Source organism: Sarcophilus harrisii, chromosome 5 (assembly GCF_902635505.1).
Source record: "Sarcophilus harrisii chromosome 5, mSarHar1.11, whole genome shotgun sequence".
NCBI lineage: Eukaryota > Metazoa > Chordata > Mammalia > Dasyuromorphia > Dasyuridae > Sarcophilus > Sarcophilus harrisii.
Genome location: NC_045430.1, coordinates 164,473,551 through 164,498,185, shown reverse-complemented (window position 1 = coordinate 164,498,185; position 24,635 = coordinate 164,473,551). Strand labels below are relative to the sequence as shown.

Sequence of the window (24,635 nt, the reverse complement as noted above, 5' to 3'; positions counted from 1 at the left end):
TTAATGTTTCTGTCTCCTAGAATTTTTTCTGTTGTTTTCATTTAATTTTTCCTGAATATGAATAGACATATTTGAACAGTTTCATGTTTTCAGTAGCACATGTTCCAATTCTTAATTTATTTTATAGATAGGATGTCAACATCAGTATTGGAAGAGGAAGAAGATACAGAATCTTCCCCTTGGGATTCAGAGGTATTTTTATTAAATTATTTTGAAACATCAATATTGATGTTTCATTTCAGATTTACTTATTTATTAATCACTGCAATTGCCTGAGTGGAATTAGAATCAGAATTTTAGAACTGGAAAGGGCTTTAGAGATAAGTCCAATTACTAATTTCACACATGAGGAAGTGAAACCTAGAGAAGTCAGATAACTTGTCTCTCACAAATAGTTTAGTGACCGAGCTAAGTATAGAATCCAAGAATCTTTACTTTCAGGACCTCACATTTTTTACTCTACCCCCATATTATCAATTTCAAAATGTCATACATTAGTCAAGTTAATCATTCATTGAACAAATACCATAGTAACATATACTGCCCTAGTTAGTAAGTTATAGTCTAGTAAGTTTCCCTACTACATGAGTAGCTTACTTTTAAGTGAGAGGATAGGACATTGATTTTATTGCTAATTGTTAGCAGATATTCGTGCAACTTATATGTACAATTCCTGAGGCCAATTCAAAGGGAAATGGCAGAGTAGGTCATACATAATTAATCAGGAAAGACTTCATGAGAAATAATAATTAGGGCATAATGATAGGATCAAATTGTGATTGGCAGAGAGGAAGGAGGAAAACATTCCAGGAGAGAGAATAGGCAGAAGGAAATAAAGATTCTTGCAAGGAATATAAATTGTGAAGTTTAGCTATGACAGGAGAATAATTTATTTTCTATAAATAAAATGGTTTGAGTTGAGGTCTTGAATGAATACCTTTAGAATTTGGGATTTGATTTGCAATAAGGAACCACTGTTGTTTTGTATGCAGTATAATACTGTTTTTAAATGTATTTTATGAAAACCTTTTGTAATCAGTATAGAAAATTATCTGGGAACAGATATATCTTATAAGCAAAAAGATGTAGTTTCAATAGGTGTAAGATGATAAACTGGAGCGATTGTGGAAACAGGACAGGTTAAATGATAACTTGTTTATTTTACAGTGTAATGCTAGAGAAATTGAGCAAGACAGAGATTAGAGAACAATTTAATAGTTTATTAAATGGAAAGATTTACTGGGACCAAATGATCCATGTTTGGTTCCAGGACTGAATAAGACTATCGTCTCAAAGAATCCAGCCCTGAATGTCAGACAGCAAGACTCTTTTTAGGATAACAAGAACAATGACATAATGGGGAGGTACCTGGATGGGGATAACCTAATGGGGGGAGGCACCTAGGATGACATAATGGAGGGAGGTACTGGATAGGTTACTGATATTTTAATGATGTCTAAAATGGATAGACCTTTATCCTGTCAAACATTAAGAATGATTATAGCCTAAAAATATAAAACCTTTATCTCATCATACATTAAGAGGGAAAGGTTATAACCTGAGGCAGAATAACCAAATAGGACAATTGGAGAAACTGGGTCAGGACATTAAAAGGGAACTGTGGCACAACAAGAGAAATTGTATTACATACAATAATATGTAACGATTACTTGGTTACAGAGAATAAAGGAGATAAATGATTTTTTTAAGCCTAAGAACCCAGAAAAATGTAGCTATCACTAATAGAAATGACCAAGTTGGAAAGAGTTGGGGGCCTTACATGATGACGGACTAAGGTAACTTTTTAATATGTTAGATCTCAGGAAACATTTCAGTGGAGCTCTCTTATAGAGTGCTTGAATTTTAGAAACTTTTGAGAATAACATCAGATGACTTTCCATATTTTCTTGCAAAGGGGTGTCAGAAATCTGTTGCACACTAGAACCTCTTGTGATTGAGATAGGCAGAATTGAAGGGATTAACTCAGCTTTTATTCTGAAAATAACCAAAGGCAGGTTTATGAAATGTGAAGATAAGAAAAGAGCATTGGGTATGCTTATGCTTATTAGTGTACGTAAAATGTAAAATGGAGAATGGAGACTTTTTTTTACATTATTTATAAAATCATGATCCACAACAGGTTTTGAGGCCATCATATGTATTAAAGATATGAAGCAAAAGGACAGGAAATTAGATGAAGAGAAAAAAACATAATCTAAGTGTGGGAGACCTCTAGAGAAGATGATAATTATATTGAATAGCTAACTGTCAACAAATTATTTAGTATAATAGGTATGGATTGTGATTAAGCTAAAATTTTTTGCTTGTGGGATGTTTGGAGAAATGTCATTGGGGAGAGTTGATTCAAGATAGTTCCAAAAGACTTGTGATGTAATGCCAGAGAAAGAAACTGAGGCAAGATAGAGATTAGAGAGTATTTAATAATTTATTTGAAAGGGAGAGATTTACTGGGAACAAATGGATTCATGGTTTGGCCCCAGGGCTGAATGAGACTATTGTCTCCAAGAATCCAGCAAACAATGTGAATTCTCAATCACCTGTATACATGTGGCTCAGACATAGGAGGTAGACTGAGGAAAGGTGGAGTCAGAGCGCTGAGAATGGAAATACGGGACTAACAATCTGGTTCTGACAGGTGGGAGGCATGGGGACATCTGATAATTGGGATTACAGAATGGGAAGAGGCACCCAACATTCTGATGATATCTAAGATAGAAGGTCTTTCTCCTTATCTGGATCATCATGATTAGGAGGGAGCGGTGGTTGAGCAGAACAATTATAAACTGAGGCAGAACAATTAGGGAAATCAAGGCAGGACAATTTAGGGAATCTGAGTCAGGATAATTAGGGAAACTGAGTCAGGACAATAAAAGAGAACTGTGGCATAACATTCCACACACTCTCTTCTGAATATTCAAATCATTGAATTACTTTCCTCCAGAAGGTCTTAGCACCATAATTTTGACCAACCCTTTGTAAAGCAAATAAACCAAAATAAAACTAGAGAAACGCAATGATTTAAGGCAAGGACCAGTCTCTCGCCGATAACCCCAGAGTTCTTAGCATAAAAATAGCATTCCTCATTTAGGGAGGCACAAAGGCCTCCCTGTTACAAAAATAGCAGGTCCTCTACAGTTGGGGAGCATTTCAGTCAGAGAATCCAGTTTGAGATGGACAGTTCATTGTGAATTAGGTCTGTGGTCATTTGTGCACTTAACTCAGCCTCTGCTTATATAGGGAGTAGCATGCTCAAGACAGTCCTGCTGCCTATCCTAAAAGGGGCACCCCAAGTTTGTTGGGGACTCCAAAGGGGGAAAAAGTGGAACCTGGAGTAGCTCCATTTGTCCCCTCTGATAGAACAGGAGCAAGTCAATACCTGTAATTTTGACCAAAATCTAGAACAAAAACACAAATCTAACAAATAAAAGTTACAGCAGACTGACACAAAATGTGAAGAAGCCAGTATCAATTGACCAGCAGCTTAATAGGTTTTCTTCACAGGACAGGCAAACAGCTGTCATCTGTAGTCATAATAGATAAAACAGTAGTTAGACTTTTGTCCTTTCATTAGTTAGAAACCTTAAAAAAAAAAAATATCCAGACACAATATTCAATAACAGATAGATGATCAGACTAATTATTTAATTTGCCTGAGTATTTAGAACATAATGATTACATATAACCAAGTTGGAAACAGCAAGGTAACACATATAACCAGATTGGAAATAGCAAGGTATGACATAACTGAATTGTATTAACAGTTTTTATTGACCATTGCTCTGATCATAGAAATCAGTCACAGGAGGGAAAAAATGCAGTTACACAACTGTAGCAAAACATAAGCAGTTTAAACTTAGCTTTCAGCAAAACAGGATAAAATAGCTTTAATTAATTTTTTCTCCAGTTAATTGTCCCACTAACTGTCAGAGGGTGGAGCTTTAAAACTCCCAAATAGCATTAACTATAAGCCCAAGAAATTTTACTTCCAATAACAAATCCCATTAACCAAAGTTTCAGATAAATCCTAAACAGATATTTACCATAACCTTATATTTATAACAGGAAAATTTCTCAGTAAGTTCACTTCTTTTATATCTATGTAGATGTTTCCATAAGTGAACATTATACATACAAATCAGTTTGCTTTTAAAAATACTCAATACATAAATCCTGAGTCTATACAGAATATTCTAATACCACATAAAAGAATCCAAGAAGTTCTTAAAACTGTTAAATTTTTAGAAATGCCATAATCTCATATTGATAACATAATGATAACAATAATAAATTTGCTTCAGTAAGATCACAAGTTATCTTTCATGTTTAACAGAAACATTTTCAAAAGGACAAGGAAAAACTATTATTTTCAGAAGCCCTTTAAATGATGGGCATAACCTCAGGATACAATCAATTAAACTTATACAGAATACCCAATTTCACATACAAGAATCTGAAAGATTCTTAAAAATATTCTTTAAACAGTAGAAGCAATTGATATTTGAACAGCAAGGAGCTGCAGTTTGTAAAACAAACAAACAAACAAAAAACACCATCTTAATGGGGGTAGGGGGATTAGATTGTTGCTTTCCACGTGGTCGCCCTTTCCCCATTCCACTATGCTTCCTGACCCTAACTTCTCACAGCTAACCTTTTTAGGGTGCCATTTTCCCCAGAATCCAATTTGCCAGCTAAAGACAGGCCCCAAACTCATGGGGGTATCTCCTTTCCCTTGGGAAATGGCAAATTCACTAAGAGTTTGTGCCTTTTTGTTCCCCATTTTCCTCTCTTTTCCTCCTTCTCTCATACCATCTTTTCCTGTCCCATCTCTGTCTCTCTCCTCCTAATGCCTACTTGTTCAAACCTTCTCTGACATACTTTAAACACTCCCAAACCAATACTAGATTCTCCATTTAAACTATTAATTGCTTTTGCAAATCAATCTTTCTGTCCCTTGTCTTTAAATCACTTTTTAAAAAAAACTTTAAATTTCAATATTCGCAAATAACTTTGAACCAAATTTCATAAAACTTATACATATACCCAACAGAGGTAACAAATTTTTTAAGGCATAGCTCATAGTTTACAAATTACCCAATACTTCTAGAAAGCAACATACCATCTAAGTAGGGAAATACAAACATGACCTCCCAAGGTAAGCTACTGGCATTTTTTTTAATAACCTATATTTTAACTTAAACTCCAGTCAAATACAGCTTTAAATTCCCAATAATATATAAAACTGCTTTTCCTATCATATTTCAAATAATGAATTTCACTAATCAGCATGGTTCCCCTCTCCACATACATTATTCCCACTGGACTTCTCCTAAGCTCCAACTTTGGCCAGAGTTGGAACCTTTAGAAAAGTCATAACCCTTCTTTATCTAATTAGAGACACATGACCCCTTTCAGGCAAGTTAACAGAACTTCACTTCAACAAGTTAAGATCTTACATTCAAAGATAACTAAATCTAGCCTGCATAGGCAACAGTAAAATTATTTCCCACAATTTTAAAGCTGCCCAAAAGAATACTCAGAACAAATCTGTCATGCAAAGGCAATAGTAAAATTATTTTCCACAATTTCAGAATCATCCTAAAATTCCTAATCAAATGTTTTCTCCAGCCAGAGTTCAAAGCAATTAGCATAAACTCCTTTTGTTCTCCAGAGGCCTTATGTAGGCTAGCTCAACCCAAGGTAACCCTGAATTTTAAACTACTTTAAAGAAAAATCCAGTTGCCAGTTTTAAAATACACATTATCACAAGCAAATTTTACAGTTGCAGTATTGAAATAACCAATTCCTAATCGTTGTTCTTAAACTTTTAGCAGAGCTCTTTAACCAACTGGACAAACAAGTCACACAGAACACACAGACATAGACTGCACAGTTATAACATAAACAAAACATTTACACACAGACCAGGGGCTATCTGGAAACCTTAGAATAGCCCTGAGAGAAGTTGTTGCAACTGGAGAGTCTTCTCTCCCAGAATCCAAATGGAAATTTTTTCCAAGCCCCAGTTTGGTGCATTTCTCTGCCTTCACAGAGAATGCCCAGATTAAAACCAGGTAGTACTAAAAGGTATTCAGAAGCAAATCGTGCCACTTTGTGTCCTACTGGCATTTCCCAGAGTTGTATGGCTAATCAGCCCAACTTTTTCTGAGGACCAGATTTGCTAGCAATCACACCAGACAGAAAACTTACCCAGCAGGGGTTTCAGATCCGATATTCCCTTGGCCAAATGGAAGTGTCCACTGTCAGGCACGGTTGTGGCTGGAAACTGTTCTTTCCCGGAGGCTCTGGAAAAAAAATCCAGCGGGCCAGCCTCTCCAAGCAAAGAACCCAGATCCCCAGCCACCCTGAGTCCCAAGGCAGAGACCCAAATGTTGCTATTCTCTCTGCTCTCATTTTCTAATATCTCAGTGGGAAGCCTCCAAAATGTAATGCCAGAGAAACTGAGGCAAGATAGAGATTAGAGAGTATTTATAATTTATTTGAAAGGGAGAGATTTACTGGGACCAAATGGATCCATGATTTGGTCCCAGGGCTGAATGAGACTATTGTCTCCTAGAATCCAGCAAACAATGTGAATTCTCAATCACCTATATACATATGGCTCAGACACAGGGGGAGATCGAGGCAGAGGTGAGCACTGAGAACAGGAACATGGGACTAACAATCTGGTTCTGACAGGGTGAGGGGAGGCATGGGGACGTTTGATAATTGGGATTACAGAATGGGGAGAGGCACCCAACATTCTGATGATGCCGAAGATAGAAGGTCTTTCTCCTTATCTAGATCATCATGATTAGGAGGAAGGGATGGTTGAGCAGAACAATTAGGGAAATCGAGGCAGGACAATCTAGGGAAACTGAATCAGGATAATTAGGGAAACTGAGTCAGGACAATAAAAGAGAACTGTGGTATAACAGTGATAAGAAAAAGAGCCAACTGCATGGTTTTTGTTTGTTTGCTTAGTTTTTTTTTTCTCTTTTTTTCATTTTGATATTTTTTCCTGCACAGCATGATTAATGTGGAAAATGTGGAAATATTTAGAGGAATTTTAATATTACATTACTTGCTGTAAGAATTGCACATTCTTAATTTATATTAGATTACTTGCTATCTAGGGGAGGGACTTGTAAGGATGAATGCTGAAAACTCTCTTTCCATGTATTTTGAAAAAATAAAAAACTTATAAAAAAGTCATTGAAGAGTTTACAGAAAGCTAAATCCTCTCTTTCCCCCCATAATTTATTATACATGTGTATATGTGTGTGTATGATAAATTAATTTGCATTGTGCAAGGATTTGTTGTTGTTCAGTAATGTTAGTCGTTTCTGACTCTGTGATCCCATTTGGGGTTTTATTGATAAAGGGAATGAAATGGTTGTCTATGTCCTTCTTAGTAAGGAAATAAGGGAAACAGGGTTTAATGACTTGCCCTGGGCTATACAGCTAGTAAGTATCTGAGGCTACTTTTGAACTCAATAAGATGAATCTTCCTGACTTCAGGCTCAGGGCTCCACCTCTTCCAAGAAGATTATGTATTGTACATTCAGCTCCAAATATTTTCTTCTCCCATGTTGTTGGCATTTGGAAAATAGTATTTTATGTGTACTACAAAATGTTATTATAGCAATCAACAATAATATCCTGATGTAGAATTTTATCATTACTTACAAAATAGCAATTTCTGTATGAAAAAATACACTCCAGTCCACAGCATTACATTTACCAGTTATCTCATCTAAAACAAAAAAGTAAACTTGAAAAGTGTGAGCATGAGATTGTTCTTTTCAAGAAAATGTTTCACAAAAACATTTTTATTTTCTGTAGAACTCTATAAGTGGAAATTCTTCACAATTTATCAGTAGAAAACATTGAAGACTTCTTTCATCAGTGGGCTTACTAATTATTTTTTTGATCTTTTCATTTGATAAGTCTATTTCTGAAAGTCTCCCCAAAGAACCTACTATGCATATGCTTGCATCCACAAATCAAACAATAAAAGACAGTATTTCAATGGGACAACTTGAAGGTAAGATTATATGATATATTTATGGTTTTTTTTTTAAGAAAAAATAGTCTCAAGGAGCTGAAGAAAAGTGGGATTTGAGGATGGAGGGCTGGAAAAAAAAATCAGTTATAAAACGTACAAGATTAGAAAGTATATGAAGTCTCAATGCTACAACAGTGCTAAGCAGTATCACTGAAGGCTTGCCTGAGCAAAATCAGAAAAGGGAGAGATTTTAAAAAGGAATATAATAGCAGAAAATAAGAAGAGGTATTGGAAAGAGTGCAAGAGTTCAATGGAAAAGAGAAAAGAAATGTTTGATGTTCGGTGACAGATAAGCTCTAGTACTTGTCTCAGTTTATACTCACCCAGACTTTGCATGGTTGTTAGTCTTAGCGAAAAGAATGAGCTCATTTTGAGTTTAATTAGTTGCTTATACAGATGACTTTATGATACAAACCCATGTCACATAAATCTTTTTGATGAATGAGACTAGACCTGTAATTCCATTGGTATGATGTAACTCCCTTTATTGATGCAAGTTAGCACCTTCCATAATCACAAAGCCAGTGTGATTCAGAAGGACTCAAGGTCAGGCCTTTCTCATTCTAGAGTTGCCTCTCAAACTTCATTGGTCTCTCTCATCCCCAGACTCTGAAACCTTCAGTTTATTTATTCCCTGTGTCTGTCAGATAAAAGCAAACTGAAGAAAATAATCTTCATTTTAAAAAAATCTAAAGTATTTGCTTACTAAAAGCTAGATTATTTGGTTTATGTTCCCTTGTAAGATAAGTGATTCTGTAGGTTGATGACAATAAATGGTGACAGGAAAAAAAAAGTAGGCAACAGAAACTCAGAAATATAGACAATAGAAGATGGCTGTATTGAAATCAAAAAGAGAAAGCAACCAAAGATTCCTTGGTTTTCATAAAGGCTATGAGGGCCTCAGTATAGACTGGGAATTCTTTTTTGATCTACTTTGCTGCATGTGATTGAATAGATAGTCTAAAGATATTAAAATTAGATGGCTATAGCATATAATACAAAATGATTAAAATTTTTTTCCAGTAGCTGGGGATGGGGGAGGGGAGGGGCATGGAATGGATTACTTGCAGCCAACATTTAGGAATGAAGAAGTGCTGACTTCCAAGGCCCTACCTCTCCAGCCTTTGCTCATCCTACTTATCTTCACAATCATTTTGAGCTAAACTGTTCTGTTAGCTTTTCTGTATGTGTTCTGCCCTGGATCCATTCAGGCTATCTCTTAGAAATTAAATACATATGTTTCAATTGTCCATAACTATTGGAGTATTTTCTTCTCCAATCAGAAAATGCTGCCAGCATAAGTGTGTGTGTGGGGAAACTTAGGTTAGAAACATATTAGGCAATTTGTCTATCTTCTATCTAGAAGGAGAATAAAGTCTTTTTTAGCCCACTTGAGTGAGTAAAAATATTTTCGCAGAAGTTAGTTTAAATGCTTATATTAATGATGCAAATGGAATAAGAGGTAAAGCAATTTGGTTCATGCTGTTTTAGAGGAAGTACTTATTTTAAAACTTCTTTCAATTTCTTGATACTTGGGTGGACTCACATGTACTAAACCTAATTTTATAATTTAGTGTAGTAAATAATTAAGATTTTTCAGACTGATGTATAGCAAATTAATAATATTGCAAAATAAGTTATGTTTCTCACAACTTTAAATTTTATTTTACAAGATTTATTGTCAATGTCTATTAGACTATTAGACTAATGCCATAAGAATTATACTAAATTAAAATATTCTTTAAATCCTATAATGGGATAGAACAAACCTGTTTGTTTTGAAGTTGAATTAGACTGTTTAATTACATTGATAATGAAATTTTTATTCTTTTTTCAGATCAGTCTAAGGGAAATTCCATTTGGAAGGTAATAATATTGATAGTTTTAATTTATTATCTGATATGTACAGAAAACTTTCAATATAATTATCTTGTTATTTAAATATCTTGTTTCATAGCCCATTCAACATACTCTTGAAATCAAAGATTCTTTCACAAACCAAGAAATAGAAAAGGAAGTTAAAGAAAAACAAAAGTCAGGTATGTTTTATAATTCTACAATTCAGGAAGAAAAGAAGTATAATTTAAAGACTTTTGACTTTTCAGTATTTATTTTTCTTGTTTTTCTTTCCTTCTTTGTATTATGCATTTAATGGAAGAATTTGGTTTAGAAGATGCAGATAACATTGATCCTATTTTCCTTGTTTTCCCTTCTTTACAAGTATAAGAATAAGTGAAATTTTTAAAAATCACATACCTAATAGAAAATGTGTTCTATAGTCTTAAGGTTTTTATTTTGCGTTCTGAATACTATTTCATGTTACATTTTTATATGTCCTGGCTCTTTTCTACATTGCAGGAAGGCATATAAATCTAATAATATGTGTTCTTTCCCAATTCAAGTTAATATTTGTTAACCAACTATTATGTCACAATTGCATATCAAGTGCCTGCTGTTTGCCTCTAGGATGCAAAGATAAAAACAAACAGCTCTTTGCCTCAAGGAATTTACTTTTTATGAAGGGATACAGCATATAAACTGAAGGTTTGAAGGGTCTAAAGTAAAGGAAGTAGCTTAAGAAGCAAGATAAAAGTGTTCTGAGAAAATTGAGGAATGAGAAAGAGCATGAAAGGGTAATTAATGATTGTGGAAGTAAAGTTTCATAACTGATGCTTCCCACACCGAGGCAGTAGGGTGATACAGAAGACTTTTTAAAACAAGAAAATGGGCTAAGTTAAGTGTGCCTTAAGAAGATTAGTTGAGAGTTTTGTGTAGAATAAACCAGAAAAGGTAGGAATCAGAGATGAAAAGACCAGTTAGTAATTTATTGCAAAAATTCAGGTAAAAGTTTACGAGGTCATGAAGTGGGAGGGTGGATTTGGGAATATTAAAAAAAAAAAAAAGATGATGACAGATGTAGTGAAAGTATGGGATTTAGCAACCTTTGGATATGTGTATGTTTTTTGTATGCTTAAATAAGAGATGTCAAAAATGTAGACCCAGATAACTGAGAAGATGGCTCATTTTTAACAAAAATAAGAAATATTAATGGACTGATAATTAATGAGATGGGAAAGGAGAAGAAAGGAAATGATGAATTTAGGCTTGTTTGTATTGAATTTGAAGGTGCAGGAGAACATACAGGTTGAAAGGTCTTAAGAGCCAGTCCTAAAATGTGGTGTCCAAAAATAAGCACAATATTCCATTTTTAATTGACAAAGGAAGAAGTCAGCCAGACTTAACATCTCCTTTCCTCTGGACATTATATCCCTTTTAATGAAATAAAAAAATATATGCTCTAGCCTTGATGGCAGCTATATTAATGGATACTAAACATATAATCCAACAAAATACAACAAAATCTGTCAAATATTTAGGAATCCCTGCTTCATCTATTTATATTTATGCTTGTTTTTGTCATTTTGTCCACAAAGATAATATAAAGGAATGTATCAGATATTTTGCTGAAATTTAGATAAGCTATCGTGATAGGTCACTGGAATAAGTAATTTGAGTAGTATTAGGCCTAAAGCCTGATAAAAGGGTTTGAAAGTTTATAAATAACTAGTAATTAGATGTTGAAAAGGAGGAGAGATATTGGACAGTAATTTGAGAAGATGCCATGATTAAATAAGATTGGAGCAACTATGAATACCCAGAAAATTAAATGTTTATTGTATATTCTTATGTGTTTCTCCCTTTCATACATCATTGTTTCCATGACAGTGATTTGAATGAAATATAATTACATATACCATAGAATTTTTAAAATAATATCATTAGAAAATACATAAATTAAGATAATTATATTAATGTAATGCTGGTTTTGTTTCAATACATTTGTTTGACTAGTGGCACATACAATTATCTCTTACTGATCTTTCAAAGTTCTGTTAATCTTTCACCTCTGAATCTCTCTCCATTATGTCATTCTCTTATGTAGCACTGATAACTAAAAATTTTATAGTGAATTTCAAATTAACTGCTGGAATATTTTCTGCATATCTTGTTTACATGTTTCAGAGTAGCTTATAGAGTTCCTGAAGGATATAGATCTCATTTACTTTTATTTCCCAGGTTTTTTGAGATAGTCCTGGTCAGTGGTTTCACATATTAAGATTTAGATTTTGTTCTATGTTTTGAAATAATCAGATTGATTTGGTCTTTTTAAAAAAAATTATTTATTTTGTTGCTTATACAAATAAATTCACTTTTTAAAAACATATTTTCTTTTGAATCACATTGGGAGAGAAAAACCAGGACAAAAGGAAAAAATCACAAGAGAAAAATAAGACAGAAGGAAGTGGGGCAGGGAGTGAACATAGCATATGTTGATTTACACCCAGCCTCCATAGTTTTTTCTGAATGTGGATGATGTTTTCCATCCAGAATTTTTTGAGATTGTCTTGGTAACCCTGAATAGAATCAAATCTTTCATGGTTGATCATAATATACTCTTGCTGTTACTGTGTACAATGTATTTCTGGTTCTTCTTGTTTCATTCAGCATCAGTTCATGTAAATCTTTCCAGGCCTTTCTAAAATCAACCTGTTATCATTTTTAATAGAATAATATTTCATTATTTTCATATACCATAATTTATTCAGCCATTCCCCAATTGATGGGCCTTTACTCATTTTCCAGTTCTTTGCCACCACAAAAAGAGTTGCTAGAAATATTTTTGCACATGTGGGTCCTTTTTCCTCATTTATGATTTCTTTGGGATACAGATCCAATAGTGGCAATTCTGGGTCAAAGGGTATACACAGTTTGATAATGCTTTGGGCATAGTTTCAAATATTGCTCTCCAGAATGCTTGGATCAGTTCATAATTCCACCAGCAATAGCTTAGTGTCCCAGTTTTCCCACATCTCCTAACATTTTTCATTATATTTTCTTGTCATATTAGCCAACCGGAGAAGTATGAGATGTTTTAATTTGCATTTCTCTAATCAATAATGTTTTAGAGCATTTTTTTCAAATGATTATAGCTGGTTTTAATTTCTTATCTTAAAATTATATTCATATCTTTTGACCATTTATCAATTGGGAAATGACTTGTATTATCCAAAGAAGTCTAATCCACTGGGCTCAAACAAAGAACATTTCTTAGTTACTCACAAGAAAGAAGAGATTTTTTTTTTTAATAATTATAACTTTTTATTGACAGAACCCATGCTTGGGTAATTTTTTACATTATTCCTTGCACTCACTTCTGTTCCAACTTTTAACCTTCCTCCCTTCACCCCCTCCCCCAGATGGCAGTCCTATACATATTAAATATGTCACAGTATATCCTAGATACAATATATGTGTGCAGAACCAAACAGTTCTCTTGTTGCACAGGAAGAATTGGATTCAGAAGGTAAAAATAACCCAGGAAGAAAAACAAAAATGCAGACAGTTTGCATTCATTTCCCACTGTTCTTTCTTTGGGTGTAGCTGCTTCTGTCCACCATTGATTGAAGGAAGAGATTGTTGCTAAACCCTGACTCCCAATTTCCAGTTCCCATCTTCATGATGCTTTCGACTCTTTAACCTATATCATTGTTTTTCCCACCTCCCCAACTCTATTCTTTGTTTTCATGTACTATCTAAAACTGTATTAAGGCTAGTAATCTCTACCTCCTGGTTTTTGGTCATTGAGAAAGTGCATTAATCCATTTTATTGGTTACTGCTAACCTAACTGATAAATTGATCAGGCACAGACGTTTATTAGTTTATTTTAATTTTCAAATGCAGCAATTTCAGCTAGATTAATTCTATACATAAATCTTTATAGTTACCTGTGATTTGTTCCTGTGAAATGAGTATCTCACAAGAAATTTAGAATGTAGCAGTAGTTTTTAATTACAAAATAATCAGCTAAATGCATAATTAGTAAAATTGACATTTGTTGCATTTATATTTTATTTCAAAATAGATTATAATTGATAAATTATAGCTGTCATGAATGCCATTACTGTTAATAGGGTGGAATTTAACTCTTATGATAAATATAACTCTTAACTAAAATAAAATTTTACTTAAATATCAATTTAGATTCAACACAAGAATTGGAATTTAAAGGACTGTCAGAGGGAGGCCGAGAATGTTTTGATAAAAGTGACCAGAAACAGGTTTGGAAACTTGATACTGGAATTTTAATATTTCATTTCAGTTAAAGTGCCATTCATGTTAATTTTATTGAAAGTTTTTCAGAACTTAGTGTACTTTTAAAGGCATTTTTTTCTTATTTCGGGAACTAACATTTTCTTTGAAGATACAGAGACCAGCCCCAAAACTTCAACCCTAGTTGTATAATAATAAGAGTAAAGGAAAGGATAGTGTTTATGCTAGCATTTTTATAAATTGTTTACATGATAAGACATTGATTTAAAATGTTAGATCATACTTTGCTCTTTGTAGGCAAAATAATTGTGATAATAGAATTGCCATGGATATGGATATGGATGAAAGAATATCCTAGTCCTGATTTTTTCTTAAAGTCATGCTAAAAGTATTAATTTCCAAAGGTAAGATAACCTGGACTATTATTATCTGGAAATTATGTCATTTTAGACAAGTACAGTAAATTCTATCAATATATTAAAATGTTAAGGTATGGCATTTACAATGGCATAAAAATAATAAAATATCATTAATGATCCAAGTATCTAGTCTATCCTTAAACCCAAATAATGTATACTGGGTGCAGTATTTCCCAAAAGTAGTTGAAAACCTGTAACTGAAAAGTTAATACCCAAATATTATGGCCCATTGTATATATGAACAGCTCTAATTATTGGGGATGTTTTCTTCATGTTGAGCTATAATTTATTCTCTCATAATGTACAGCCAGGACTTGTGATCCTGACTTAAAGAATCATGTTGAACAAATCAAACTCTTCTGCATTCTGATCCCCTATTTAATGACTATTATCCTGGCAGTCCTTAAATCTATTCTTATAGGCTAGACACCCCCATTTGCTTAGGAGACCATTCTGGATGACTTATAAGGTCTCTTTTAGGTCCTATAAACTGCATTTTTCCGTATTCTAAGCATGATAATACACGTGATCTGACTAGGATAGATTAGAAGACTGTCATATCTCACTAAGGATGCTATACTACCTTTGCTGCAAAGATATTAGCTCTTGTGGTAGCCACATCATATTAAACTTATAGCCCACTAATAAATACTTCTAAATCTTTCTCTCATGAACTTCTATGAAAAACTGCTTTGCCCATTGTGTACATATTTAGGTGATTTTTTTAAAAATCCAAGTTCAGTATTTTCCATTTATCCCTTTTAAATTGCATCTTGTTAGCACCAGCCCATTGTTCTAATCAAGATCCTTTAGAATCTCTGTCCTGTGACTTAAATTTATCAGCAACCTTTTCCAATTACATGCCATCTACAAATAATAAACATTCTATCACTTCACCCTCATCAACATCAAAATGTTGAATAGAATAAGCAATGAACATAAAGCTACTTACTGTCCTCCAGAATGAATGTGTTCTTTGAGTCTTCACAATGAAGCTGCTCTACACTTATCAAATTTTCCTTAAGTACATTCTACATTTTTCTTCTAGTCCATGAAAGTCTAGTGAAAAACTTTTTCAAATAATTGTTAAAATCTAGGCACATTGTGTCTTTGACACTCTTTACATTTAGTCTTCTTTCTAATCTCTTTTTCTTTAGTGTATTGACAAATAAGAACTCTGACCAGAATATAACCTAGCTCCCTTCTTAATTCTATGCACATGGAAACTTGTAAAGAACCAAAGGGGAATTGGCAAACTGTAACTATTAAGTAATAGAAAGTAGTGTGACTGTGTTTCTCTATGTACCAATGGTAATTGCTTCAGTCAAAATCTTTATCTTTAAAATTATATGTTGATTTTATTTTGAATATGAGAAAAAGTGAAACAAGTAACCCCTATTGTTTACCTTCATTCTTTGAAAATAATTTCTTTCTTTTTTTTACATTTCAATAGTATTTTGCTTTTAGTATTTATTATTAAATTTATTTATTTATTAAAAATATTGAGTATTTTTATTAAATAGTATTGTTTCATTAAAATTTCATTAAAAAAGGGAAACATAAGTTGTCTAATAACTTTTTTTTAAATGAACTCATATCTGTTTTTTTAGATCCCCCTTTAGAAAATTTCTGAAAGCATACATGTACTATTTGATTACTTAGGCTAGAATTTCCCTAGGAATTAACAACTTTCATCTTTTCTAATCCCATGGCAACTCCTTAGTAAAACTCCTAACTACTCAAAGATTTTGGATAAAGATTCTTTATTCCAATGTGCAAATTAGATTCAGTGCCTTGTCATGCTAACCCTAATCATATAACTTGAATGAAATGAGGATAATGTCAGTATGCCCCGTGCACTACTAGAGCCTCCCAGCAATGTCTTCCTTAATAGAAAGTAGATAAATCCTGAAACCTATGGATTCAGATATTCTCTACAAAATAGAATCTTATCTTAAGAATCTTTTGATCATATTTCATTTAGTTGGTATAACTTGCACAGTCAAGAGGCAAGAGAAATATCAGGTCACCTAATTTCATTCTCTCACACAATCTTTGTAATAACTAGGTTCCAGTTCACAACCAGGGCCTCCAATCCTATATGTTATCTAGCCTACACAGTTTTATTCATTAAATCACTGCCCTATAAACAACAACTAAAATCACCATTCTAATGAGATTTTTTATGTCAAACATTTATTACTGTATAACTTATCCTCATGAATTATTCGTAGAACTTTCATCAGAGGATTGCCCAAATAACACTATAATGAGCAATTAATCAGCTAATTGAAATTTTTTTTTAGAATGCATAGATTTCAGCTCAAGGAGTAAGCATAATATGCAATTAAAAGTAGTGATGATCTACTTTTAAGCCCTTCCTGTTAAGTGAAATGATTCTATTCACTTGTGTTTATTGAAGAAAATGTTTGTCTCTCTATTATTAATTAATAGATTTATGAAGAACATAAATGCTTTAGAAGGTAGTATGTACCCTAATAGTGGATGTCTCTAGCTGGATGCTTACTTTCAACTTAAGTATATTGTAGATGAAATTTTTGTCCAGATATAATGAACTTTTTTCTTGATCTGTGTATTTGGAACATAGTGAAGATCAGTCAAATAAAATGATGTGATCTTCACTTAAATATATACTCTACAAACTTGACAAGCAAGCTAAGAAATTGGAGATATTCCCTTCCACATAACAACAAAATATTTAAAATGCACCTGGGTAAAGAAACAAAGCATGATGTGCAAAGATTTAAAAATGAGTTAGGAATGTTGTAAGTAGAGTTCTGACTTTGGAGAAAGAAAAAATAAAATTACAAAAAAGATATAGATTCATAGCCTCATATTCTACATTCTATTTTTTCTCATCATACTGTATAACTGAGTTTTCACATGATTAAAATGCTACATTTAAAAACTTCCTATGTGTAATAGAATTCCTTAATGAATTATGGAAAATATACAGAAAGCCTTTTTTTATGGTTTTTATGTGATTTAAATTATTGCATATGATCCATAATATTTGGCCTGTTAAAAAGAAACTTTCTAAAGTAGATGTGCAAATTGAAATATTAGGTAGCCAGAACACAGATAAGCTTAAAGATAATTAGACTCTGATTTTTTTTTTTAATTTTTGGCAAGGAAATCAGGGTTAAATGACTTTCCCAAGGTCACACAGCTAGTATTAAGTGTGTGAGGTCAGATTTGAAGTCAAGTCTTCCTAACTCTAGGGCTGGTGCTCTGTCCACTTCACCATTTAGCTGTTCCCCCACCTAAAGATAATTAGTACAGGTCTCAAAGAAATGTAATGAACTCAGATTCTTTTTTTATGCAAATTCTTGTTATAATTTATATATGAAAGAACTTTGCTTTCTATAGATATTTTTATTTTCTTAACCAAGTATAAGATGTGACTTAAGATACTGAAAATATAAGCTAACATTGGGAAATTTCTTAATGAATCCATCTGATAGTCCATCAATACTTTTATTATGATTTGCTTTATTCATTTTTACTGATTTTGCTAAAATAATTAGACTTTAATTTGTTTGCATTTCAAAACAAATGACAGATTAATAAATGACAGAGTTGGGACTAAGCCTAGATCTTCTGACTACAAGTTAAATGCCCCTCTTCTTTAATTTACTTGTTTTAAAAATATTTTCATTTGCTAGATATTTATCATTTTAGCACTAAAAAAACCCATAAAATGTGAGAAAAGATGGAAAAATAATGGCAAAAGACTGACTTATGATATGTTTGCATAATTGACTTTCTTTAGATACTATCATACTAGCACAGTTCATTTAATCATTGAATTGTATTTTTTGGAACTCGCTTTTTTAGTTATCACGTCAAACCCACTTATTTTATAAATGAGAAAACATGAAGTTCAGGGAGGTTAAATTACATGGCTTGGCTCATTCATACATTGACCTGGCTGCCTTGTAATTATCTTTTCACAATAATAATTCAAGATATAGAAGAGAATAGTGGTTAGAAAGCTAAACTCCTTCAATTATTCCTGGATTCAAGTCTTGCTTTTGACACATACTAGCTATGTTGCCCTGGGGAAGTCCATTGAGCTTAATCAGACAACCCTGAAACTAGAAGCAAGGACTAATCTACATTAAGAGTGTCCTCATTTGAAGTTACCTATGTAACAACAGAGAAACTGAGGCAAGATAGAGAGTAGAGAGTTTTTAATGTTTTATTTGAGAGGGAGAGATTGTGCTGGGTTGGGCAAAAAAGGATCCATGTTGCCCCCAGGACTGAATAAGACTCTTGTCTCAAAGTCCAGCAGTGAGTGAAGGATTCCAGGGATTCTTATAAGGGTCCGGTGATCAGCAGAACAAAGCAGGTTAGAGCTTTGGTGAGTGGGAACTTCCAGGAATGAACTATAATTTGGTTCTGACAGGTTGGGAGTAAAGGTCATAAATCCTGATAACTTGGGAGACTAGGAGCCAGGATGTCTGGTTCAGAGGGTCTTGCCATCTTCATTTTATGGCTTTATGGAATGCTAGTAGTCAGGGCTAGTTATTTTTGTCCTAATTTATATCAGTTCTAATGGTCAGGAAATGGGGTTGCCATTGAGGCAGAACAATTCAGGGAAACTGTAATAGAACAATTAGGGAAACTGCAATTAAAGGAAACTGTGGCATAACACCTATATTCATGAAATCACGGGTTCTGTACAAAAAACAATAGCCATTTGCATTTTTATATAACTCCTAAATTATGACATTATCTCACTTGATCTTCATTATTATTCCTATAAAGTAGGTAGGTGTAAAGTAGGATCCATATTTATAAGACAGGGAAATTTAAGCTCAGAAAATTTAAATGACTTTAGGAAATGGTGACATGGTATTTAAGCCTAAAGCTTCTGACCAAGCTCAATGTTGCCATATGTATATATATATATATATATATATATATATATATATATATACATAATTTTTTAAAGTACTAAATAATGCAATTTTATTCTGAAGATAATTTCTGAATAAAATGTGGGGACCTCCACCCAGTGCACTAAATTCTGCCACTAGTTTATTACTATCATTTTAACCAAGTTATTTAATGTTTGTTTAAAAAAATGTATTTTATCTTTAAATTGACAGCTTTAGACTAAGATTTTTTCCAAATTAAAAAAGATTATACTTCTTTGAACATGCACAGTGAACAGCATTGATTTTCTAGAATGTAGCAGTCACAATGCCTAAATCCTACTTAATCTACTAAATTTCCTATGTTGTTATGAGGACTGATCCTATATTTCAGTGACTACCTTCAGTTTTTTTCTTCATTAACTACATAGTAAGGAATAAGAAATGAGAAATGGGATGGGAAACACCCATTGTATGGTAGAAAATAAGGAAAGATAATTATTTCTGTTCTCAGCTTGTTCATTGTGGGATCAATGCAGAAAATGTAGAAAAGACTGAAAATGAATCTGAATATGTGCTATTGTGTCTTTTTGTCCCTATCTGCTTGTTAAAGGGCAGAAATGAAAGAACCTGAAAATAGGATGAGAAAACAAAATGTGATAATAATCAGGCTATCATTTTGAAAGTTGAGTGAATTTTTCTTCTTCCAAACAAAATTTATTAAAAAATGATGACAATTTTTCTTCCAAAATAAAAAAAAAAAAACCCGAGGATAATATAGTTAGGATAATATTTCAAAATAAAAGTAAGAAAATGAAAGACAGCATGGCATAATGGATAGTGAGCTTCTGACATATACAGGCAAGTCATTTAACATCTCTGTGTTCTAAACAATTCTGCAACTCTTCAAATTGCATTGGCAGAAGGGATTTTCTCTTCAGGTATTTCCTTGTACTATTTAAATCACAGGTTTACTATTTGTCTCTAACTAAGCAAATAAATATTTTTTTAAATAAAGTGACAGTTATGCTAAGTATTAAGCATTCCTTTTAGGTTAAAGAGGAAATGAAAAAGCATCAACACAATGAAGTGGAAACATTGAAGGAAAAAGACGGTGATAAATTTACTGAAAGTAGAACAACTGGCAAAGTTAATGAGTTATTTTCTATGGAGAGCAATCAGCATGGTAAACATGAGGAAAATAAAATCCCTGGGGAAAAAATTCCAATAAAGAGCATTTCTTTTTCAAAGGAAAATTCAGTACCTGTACATTATTTTCTAAAAGGGTAAGTTTGTCATAATATTTAAATGGAGAATTATCAATTATTAATGTTAATGTTAGGTTCAGTTTGCTCTAAAAATCTGCATTCAGATTCACTATGAATTTTCTTGTTTTTTATCTTGGTTTTTTTTTTATCAAGAAAGTCCCACAAATATATATTTCTCTTTTGCTTTCAGTATTTTTTTTCTTTTGGAACTGTTTCATCAGTGTCTATTGAACGAATCTAGGTAGCCGTTGATAAGATTCAAAAGAATAACATGCAGTATAAGATACGGGTGGCAAAGACTAAAGCAAGATATTTTTCAAATAAGTCCCAATGAGATATGAAAATATGCTTATAACTACGCAAAAAATTAGATGGATTGTCTTAGTAGTTAGAAACTTTCCCATCAGTAGAAGTGTTCATGACTGAATCAATTTAAGTTCTTATCATGTGCCAAGAAGTGAGGGTTGGAAAAAAAAAAGTCAGGCAACCTAGATGCTCAAGAAACTCACAGTTTGAATTACTGATATGCAAAAAATAAAAAAGAACTTCCCACCAACCCACCACCATGATTGGGGGGAAAGGGGTAGGAGGAGAGAAGGTTGGTAGAGGACAGAACTGAAGATCCACATGGAAGAGGATTCTGATTCTCTCCTACAAGGATGGGGCTGAGAAGTGAAAGGTTTAATGTCCTTCCAGGATGGGGGAAGAAAAAAAGGGAACTAAGAGAAAGTTAGAAAGAGAACGGCTCATGTAACATTAGCCCAAGACCTACTAGTGCTCATGAGTTTTGGACAAACTGAGAGAGCAAAAATCAGGTAACTGCTACCAAAAAATTCATAGGATCATAAGATGATAAAAAAAAGACAGGAATATGGTAAAGATTTGGATTGTATTTACTAGAAGACCTCTAAAGTTCCAACTCATAAGAGTTGGAATCTGGATTGACATTTAGAAAGTCAAGAGAATGTAAAAAAAAAAAAAAACCACCATTTACTTTTTAACATGATAGATAATTTAACAATAGCATCAAATAAATCTATCATACTTTATTCCAAGAGCAACTAAGTTCATTGAGTTTATTGAACATAAGTTCAAGATGACAATAATATACAAACATAACATATTGGACCATCACTGAAAAGGGCACCTTTCCTTGCCTCAATGCCAATATTCATACATTTTGACCTTAGTGGCATGCAGACAAAGTTGTCTACTTTTTCTTTGATTAATAGGAAGTAACCATATTAAATTTATATGTAAGAGACAGTAAAGCTATGGACAGTTAAGAGAAAGAATACTTTGTTTTTATATCATCCTTATTTCCCAATATGTATCTCCTCACCCTTCCAGAGAAATATCCCTAATCACAACAGTATTTACACTGTATCACACTGATAGTCCTCCATCCAGCATAAGTGGAAGAAGGTGAGGACTATTTTCTCATCTAGATCAAGCTTGAGCATTATAATTTCACAGCATTCAGTTTCAGTTATTTTATTGCCCTTAATATTTATGTTGCTGAAGCTATAAATTATATTTTTCATTTTTCATTAAAAATAAATATTCTCATGCTTCTATATAAGTTATTTCTAACCAAATACAATGAAATTCTGTTACATTAACAGACCACAATTTGTTTAGCCATTCCCCAGTTAGTGAGCTGCTATTCTATCTACACTATAACTATCTATACAAAAACTATCTTATTTGTTACTACAAAAATTTTGTTATGAATATGTTGGTTTTATCTAGGACTATTCTTGTCATTGTGTAAAAATACCTCATTGAGGTATATGTTTTAGCAGTGGGAGAGAGCAATAATTCTAAAACATCAAAGAAATTTTTGTTCTTTGGAATTTTGACTAAAAAAGCAGGGAAAATTGCAAGAGAACATTCTATTCAAATTCTGTGAAATCTATGAATAAGTTAGGGGCTAGAACAAATTGATATCAAGAATTATTACAAAATGTGCTACATGTTTATTTGTTTTTTCCCAATAAAGTTTTTCTTTGATAACTTGTCAGAGTAAGAAGGCAAAGATACGTGAACAGGGCAACTGGTAGATTTGTGAGATCCATTCAAGCTAAATGGAAGAACTATCTTCCCACATTTCTGATTGTTAATTGCTCACTAGTTTTGCATGCATGCATGCATAGCCACATATATACACACATATACACACAGAGGAATGTGCTAATTTCTAAGGTGGTCCATTCCTCTTTAAATAAGTCTTAATTGTTTAGAAGTTGATTGTTTTTTGTTTTTCATGTAATAATCCTAAATGTGTTTCTCTGACTTTAGTTAAGATAAATTCAATATAATAGTCCTTAATACATATATCTCTATCCTCCTAGTTTTTCATCTTTTCTCTAGGGTAAACATCTGCAATGCTTTCAGTTGCTCCTTATTTGACAAGATCTTTATTTCTCTCCATCCTTTTTTCTTTCCTCTCGACATATTCTGAGTGCTAAATTTCTTTCCTAAATATATATCTCCCAGAAATGAACACATTTTTCAAATATGTTCTAACCAGGACATAGTATAAGGAAACCATCACCTGCCTCGTTTTGGATTCTATGCCTCTTAGAACTCAGCACATTATCATATTAATTTTTTGGACTTTATCTTGGCATTGTTGGCTCATATTAAGCTTACCTTGATAAATCCTTTTTATTTTGCATACAAATTGTCTAATCACAACTACTTGGTTTTGTCATTTAGCCCAAGTATAGGCAAGAAATGGGGAACATTGTATATCAAAAAAAAAAAAAAAAAAAAAGGCAGAAAAACAAGCAGAACATTCCTAGACATAATGAACTAGTCAGTGATAATGCATTCCTATTTACTCATAGTGGTGTTAGAACACAGCAGGATCAACGTTATTGTCCATAGGAATATGGTTTTCATCATACAAACTTAAGCACTAGTAATACCAACCTTGGATTCAGAAGATGTTTCCACTCTCCTACTGTCCTAGCATAGATTGAGAACTGGAAGGCACTGTAAGGATTATGTAATCCAGCCTCCTTATTTAGAAATGAGATTAAGTGGTTTTCCTAAAGTCACACAAGTGAATCTCATTGGAAGGACCTTGCATTCTGAGATGTGGGAGAACTTTTTTTGGATAAAGAAACTAAGCTGGAATGTGAAGGAATATCACAGCTAGGCAGGGCAGATTTGATGCACTATAAAAGGCAGTGGGGGGGCATTAAAGGTTTATGATCTGGGGAATGATATGATCAAAGTCTTATTTAAGGAAGCTTAGTCTGGAAGCAAATGAAGTATTTATTAAACGAGAAAGAAAAATAAATTTCCCCCATAATTTTGCCATGCATAGGAAAAATGTAAAAAAGCCTCAAAATGATAAATGGATTGTCAAGGATCCTGGTATGACTTCATCTCCTAAAAATGTGAATTCCTCATCTGGTATCCTACACCATAGTCATGACAGCAGTTTAAGTGAAGCAGATCATTATGAATTAAGGTAAACTACTACTGTATAAAAAAATATTAGCAGTATATACTTTTGGTAGTTGTAGAAGACTGCTGTCCTGATATTCTTTGTTCTGACAGTTGAGTGTTCTTTTTAATATGTGGGGGCATGAGACATATGCACAATAGAACTTTTCTCTTTAGGCAAGTGGATTCCAAATGTCAGGAATGCTAGCTATTATGGTAAAGCTAGGGGGTCCAGACTCCCCATTTATATGTATGCCATACTACTCCCCACTGTTTGACACTTGAAATTCTCTCCAGCATAACAAACCAGTTGCAATGATACACCCCAATTTACTCATTGTGATGACACAACATAGTAGGAACAACATTAGTCCATAGGAATATGGTTTT

General features: G+C 33.0%; 1 protein-coding gene across 2 annotated transcripts in view; it reads left to right on the top strand.

Annotated features, from left to right (window-relative positions):
• LOC100920140 (ankyrin repeat domain-containing protein 26-like) overlaps positions 1-24,635 on the top strand; it is an 89,547-nt gene that overhangs the window by 18,056 nt on the left and 46,856 nt on the right. For both annotated transcript variants that reach the window (XM_031938888.1, XM_031938889.1), the window contains exons 6-12: positions 128-192; positions 7,969-8,065; positions 9,924-9,952; positions 10,044-10,125; positions 14,130-14,206; positions 20,572-20,804; positions 24,124-24,270. In XM_031938888.1, the coding sequence (XP_031794748.1) occupies positions 128-192; positions 7,969-8,065; positions 9,924-9,952; positions 10,044-10,125; positions 14,130-14,206; positions 20,572-20,804; positions 24,124-24,270 (730 nt within the window). The remainder of the gene's footprint in view (positions 1-127; positions 193-7,968; positions 8,066-9,923; positions 9,953-10,043; positions 10,126-14,129; positions 14,207-20,571; positions 20,805-24,123; positions 24,271-24,635) is intronic.